The sequence below is a fragment of the Triticum urartu genome, chromosome 3A (assembly GCF_056163025.1).
Source record: "Triticum urartu cultivar PI428250 chromosome 3A, HENAU_Tu73, whole genome shotgun sequence".
NCBI classification, from domain to species: domain Eukaryota; kingdom Viridiplantae; phylum Streptophyta; class Magnoliopsida; order Poales; family Poaceae; genus Triticum; species Triticum urartu.
In genome coordinates, this window is record NC_141875.1 from 12,595,151 (window position 1) to 12,601,106 (window position 5,956).

The 5,956-nt window shown below is 45.7% G+C and overlaps 1 protein-coding gene across 1 annotated transcript; it reads right to left on the minus strand.

Annotated features, from left to right (window-relative positions):
• Positions 1–341: 341 nt before the first annotated feature.
• LOC125546464 (uncharacterized) lies at positions 342–2,945 on the minus strand. The gene is made up of 2 exons (XM_087514537.1): positions 1,043–2,945; positions 342–733 (listed from the first exon to the last, which is right to left on the minus strand). Exon 1 carries the CDS (start codon positions 2,943–2,945, stop codon positions 2,274–2,276), a length of 672 nt encoding a protein of 223 aa, XP_087370663.1. The 3' UTR covers positions 342–733; positions 1,043–2,273.
• Between the last annotated feature and the right edge of the window lie 3,011 nt (positions 2,946–5,956).

The following is a 5,956-nucleotide window of genomic DNA, read 5'->3' on the forward strand; positions in this document are numbered from 1 at the left end:
GTGGGTTCAGGCTACTAGACACTTCTTTCACACGTTCATTGCATGTGTGTTAGGGGCCCATAGGACTGATGAATGATAAAAGAATCATTGTTTGAATAAGCTCGTCTCACTGGCAGGCAGATTCAAATGGAAGCATGCCACGAAGTGTCTGAAGTGAAGGCGACTCGATCTGTTTGTTTGGTCTGAGTATGGTGGATATGCAATCTGTTTATCGCACCCGTTAAATCTTAATTGATTGAATATGTTAGTTCTGAGTGTTGATGTTTATGTTATATCTTTTGCACTCAGTAGTTACTCAATTCTCAGGAGGATCCAACAACGGCTACTCGTAAAATTTAACGAAAAGTAAACATAGAAATGATTGCATGCATGCACTGATATATAAGTAATTAACAACCATGTCATACTCAACCATAATAGCGATGTCCAAAGTAGGGTTCCACAAGTTGGACCCTCACACTAAAGTTGCATGGCTACAATAGCCGACATCTAGTCCTTCTTCTTCTTCGATGCTCCTCCCTGCGGGCCATCGTCTCGGTGAGGACGCTTGGCACAAATAGTCGGCTGGTTGTCGTCCTCCTCCTTCTCACCATCCTCCTCGTCGCCGTCGTCCTCCTCCGCTTCCTTCTCATCCTCCTTGTTGTCGTCCTTGTCCTCGTCGTCCTTCTCCGAGTTGGCCTTCAAGGGCTCCTTCGGCCCTTCCGTGAACTCGATATAGTCGGGGTCATCAAAACTGTAGAGGTCGGAGGGCATCCTCAGCGCACTTGAATATTTTCTATCAATATTCCTAACAATTGAATAATTCAATAAATAATACATTTTGACAATTAAATAATTTTCTTCTAATTAATTATTTAATTACTACTCTCTCAGATCCAAAATAAGTGTCGTGGTTTTAGTTTAGAGGGAGTAGCATTTTAACAATTTGCTACTATTGGGGCCGGCAGACTTAGCTGCGATTACTAGTAAATCAAACTTATTCAGTGCTGCACCAGATCATAAATAGTTACCATCCATAACATGCACCAGATGAGATACATACTTGACAGCAGTGGCGGAGCCAGCGTTGAGTCGATGGGTTCAGCTGAACCCAACGATTTTTCCGTCGCTCCACGTGCATGCATGTATTTTTCTGGCATGAACCCAACAAAAAACCGTGGCTGAACCCATCAAATCAGCATCCCACGTACAGAGAAAAAAAGAAAAAAGATCCCACGTAGTAGCCAGTCAAAAGCCCAAAAGCCCACATCATGTGAAGTGCCTAGGTCTGTTTGTGCGTCTTCTCTTTACGAGTACTTGGCCGCCGCCTCTCGGTTCGTTGAATCGCTTCCTACAAGAAAACTCAAACAATCTCATCTCTCCTGTTGGGTGTTTCACCGTCGATTGGTCGCCACAGGCCAGCTGCTGAGGGACAACCGAACCACTAATACAGATTCAAGGTAATGAATCACAATCTGCGCATCTCCTCTCTCATCTGCAGGTCCTATCTAGTCTACTACGATCCAAGTATCGATTTTTGCGCGAGTTTTCTAGTTCCTTATCCCCTGTACTTTGATTATATGGACATTGGGATTATCCCCAGTACTATTGAATGATATTTCTTAACTAAAAAAATAAATCGCCAGATCCAGATATGATGCAGACATTTCAAGGCCAACTATTATGCCCAGGAAAAATGCATCAAATTTCAATGCTGCAAGTAATCCGCCTGATCGAAAGAAACTTTGGTAGTACATAAAAATTTCTAAGAAGCAAGATGTGATTAGGTGAAGATATTTAATCATTGGATCTTATGGGCAACCACCTAACTTTGATTATCCACTTAGGGTCATTGAAGATGCTTCACCAAGATTTGATCCAGAATGATGGTTCACTTGAGTATAGCAACAATATGCATAAGACCTTATGTTCGTGCTGCTTTCTTTTCAGGGATAACAATAAGGGACAAGTTAAGAGTGATGCATTAGCAAGTATAATGGTAGTTATTTTAGATGGGTCAAACTAACTTGTCAATTTCTTCAACGTTTCAGCAAGATGAGAAAGCTATACTTGAATCTATGAAGTTTTTTGGTCCTGGACTAGCTATAATATCTAACCGGTATGTCTGTCGTGCACTCTTCAATTTTTTATGTAACACAATATATGATAAGTGATGTCATATTTTTCATTTGTATCTTGCTTTTGAGTGCTATGATCTTTTGTTGTGAGATTGTGTGAAATTAGACTTTACACTAGATTAATTTGTAGCAATCTTCACAAGTCAATAAATGAACTCAATGGCTAAATTTGCTGGCTCGCCCCTGCTTGACAGCATCCTCCTCGATGTCCTCGCCTGTGGTGTAGTCGACTTCATTGGGAGCGCCAGCGGAAGGTGGGTTCAGATCGATCCAGATGCTGAGCGTGAGCGTGTCACCGGAGAGCATCTCCTGGGGCACCGCCAAGAACATCCCCTGCCACGGCGCGGGTGCGCCGGCGGCCAGCATGCTGCTGCTCACCGGCGAGGCCATGAGGACCATGTCGATACCCGGGGGCCCCACGGACAGCTTGCACCAGAACCGGGGCGCCACCTCGGCCTCACCGTCGGGCCTGACGTACACTAGCGACACGGCCGTAGCGGCGCCCAGGGGGCCCAGGGACACGAGGAAAACGCTGCGGTCGTCCTCCCCGACGAGCGCATGCCAGGGGTGCGAAAGGGAGAAGCCGAGGTTAGAGGACAGGCCGTAGCGGACCGTGACGGCGGGGCGCTGGTGGCTGTTGGCGAGATGATTGAGGAGCATCGCCGGGGAGCCCACGAAGGCGCACCCGGACTCCGGGCAGGAGCAGGCCAAGGCCATACTGCACTGCTTCTTCTTCGTTGCGGCGGGCTGTAGTGCGGCGAGAACCACTGGAAGTAAGCAGTAGGGGAGATGCGCTGAGAATAGGCAGGGACGGCACACGGCAGCCATTTTATACCCTCTGCACGGACGCGTCTCTTGGACGGATAAACGCGTAAGTCTCATTATTAAAACGCGGACGCGTCCCTTCAAACGACGAACCAACGGCTGTCAGGAATACGTGTTTTCAGGCAAGTAATGAGCGCCACGGCTGTCAGGCAATACGTACGCTCATATTGGTCCTTGTGGCAATCCCACGCCAATACTTAGACTCGCTGAACCAATCCACGTGTGTACCTGCACCTGATTAGTCCTTGAGGCACTCCCATGCACTTAGTGCCATTACCATTTTTTTCAAAACCAAGGCATAAGATTTGGCTCATCCAGTAAATAAGGAGGGAATAGAGTTTAGAGTTTTACAAAGCACCCACATACACAGCATGATAATTACTCACGCAAAATGATATGCCCTAGTCTTTTAGCGCCCGCCGTAACCCAAAGTTTTGCCTCCTCTAAGATGATGTTAAGAAGGATAGGCAATGGCGCACACTTGTGGTGGAACGCCCGAGCATTTCTCACATTTCAAATGGTCCAAGAGACAAGCATAGCGAGGGAGGTCATAACGCGCCAGTTGGGAACATGGTTGCCGGTTCTCTTGCCCACCATTCATGAACGGATCCGTCAAGGTGCCAGTCGGCGGTGTCCATGTGCGCAAGGCCAAGCTTGGCGATGATTGACCCCCAAATCCTAAGCGTGTGGCGACACTTAAGGAAGAGGTGTGCACCCGTTTCTTGTTCCCTTTTGCGGGCAAAGGCCACAATTTTCCTAACCTCGCCTCTCCAAACGATCGGCGGTTCAAATACTATTTTGTAGAGCCAACCATGCAAAGAATTTGACCTTCGGGGGTGCCCAAAATTTTCAAACCATGCGGTCCATGCGGAAAAGGGTTAAGCCAAGGAATTGAGCCTTATACGTGGTGGCCGCCGTGTAGATCCCATCATTAGAGTGCTTCCAAAAAATACCATCCTCGTGGTGCTCATCAAGATGGAAGTCAATCACAAGCATCCACAAAGTGAAAAATTCATTAATGTGTTCACCGGAGACGGCAGTGTTATACTTGATTTTGAAGATCCACGGGTTCCCCTTGAGAGCCTCCCGCACCTTCCAATTCTTTCTCCTCGAGGCCTCAAAAATTAGCTACACAATAACCTTGAGCTTGCGCCCAAGAAGCCAAGGGGAAGCCCAAAACGGCGTTTTGGCGCCGTCCCCACGGTGATAGTAGTCGAGGCGCAAAAGAACTTGAGACCATCCTCCATGCAAGGGTTGCCAAATCCTACCCAAACTATGCGAGGTTCCTTTCACTAATACCAAAGCCATCTTAGCCATAAAGCACCTGCAAACTTGTTGGTATTAAGCACTCCTAGGCCACCATACTCCTTCGGTCTACAAACCGTTCCCCAATTGACCTTGCATTTAACTCCCATTGTCTTTCTCCACACCAGACCAAAGGAAAGCTCTTTCAATCTTGTTTAGGTTATGAAGTGAGCTTGGTGGCACGATGAGAGGCGTGATGGAGTAGACCACTTGGCGATGAGGGTTGTGACCAATAGTAATGACGTTTTGACCCTTCCAATTGACCAATTTACTGGCCGCCTTGTTCTCAAGGTATTGGAAGGCCACCTTCTTAAGTTGCCACCTTCTTATGTATTTCACCGGAAACGTTGCTCGAGTTGCTAGCACACTCTCAAGTATGTGCCCAAGATTAAGGTGATTGCAGAGAATTAGCACCATCGAGCTTTTCTGGAAGTTGGTGCAGAGGCCCGTAACATCACCAAAACCTCTCGAGATAGAAGCTAGGTTGTCAATGTCCATCTTGATGGGAGCAGAAAATACCACCGCGTCATCCGCATGGAGAGTGATTCTCAACATGCCATCCCGGCCTCGAATCTTATGAAGAAGACCTTTCCTCATTGCCAAGTCATGAATTTTATGGAGAATGACAAATAGTAGGGGTATAGGGGGGGTCCCCCGGCCGAAGCATGCGGATGTGCTTGATCGGAGGGTAGGGCAGCCCATTTAGAAGGATCCATGACGATGATATCGATAGAAGTGCGGCGATCAAAGCCTGAAATTTGGCAGGAACCCCAAACGTTGAAGAAGATCAAGGATGTACCCTACTTGACCGATTCAAAAGCGTTCTTGATGTCAACCTTGAAAAGGAGGGCAGGAGTTTTGCACTTGTGTAACCTCTGTGCGATGTTCCAAAGGTATATGAAGTTGTCATGAATGCTTTATCAAGTACTACTACATGCACACAACTAAACCATCTTGGCACCACCGCTTTAGTCGATGCACTAAGCATTGTAGTTCTAGCCAGCTTTTTATGCACGCCAAAATGTGAAGAGAAATAGAGGGAGAAAAGAGTTAATTAAATGCCAGATTTTAATCTATTCACTACATGAAAATTCATGTACGACGAGTGTTTTTTCACTCGTACTCGTCAACCAAATTGTCCTACGTCCAACTTCATTAAGTTTAATCAAATCTATATAAAGTTATATCAATATCTATAAAATGAAATTGGTTTAATTAGATTCATTATGAAATATATTTTCATATTATATATAGAGAATGTTGTCAATCTCTGTGGATTTTTCTCCAAGCCTGGACAAACTTAAAAACAATATTACCCCCCAAGTCATGTTCAAGTATCTCAAATTTAGTGTGGGCTTTAGATACTGGCACAATGGAAAACACCTAGGAATCCTAATAAAAATTCAACCTAAAATCGAGGGGAAAATCCTGGAGCTCCCTCTACCTCTCTAAAGTCAACCATAACATTGTTATGCCTTGCACAATTAAAATTTTCAGCTCAATGTTTTTATCACCATGCATGCCCATGAGATAGGAGGGTAGGGTAGATGTCGGGGGTGGCTCGGAGGTAGGGAACAATGACTACTGGTTAGGAAGCATGGAATGACATAGGATACTTCCCATAAAATAGTTCCAGAATTTGGTTTTGCCCTACATTTTAGACTTATTTATTTGCGAGTATGGTTCTTCAAATCACAATGCCAAAAGTA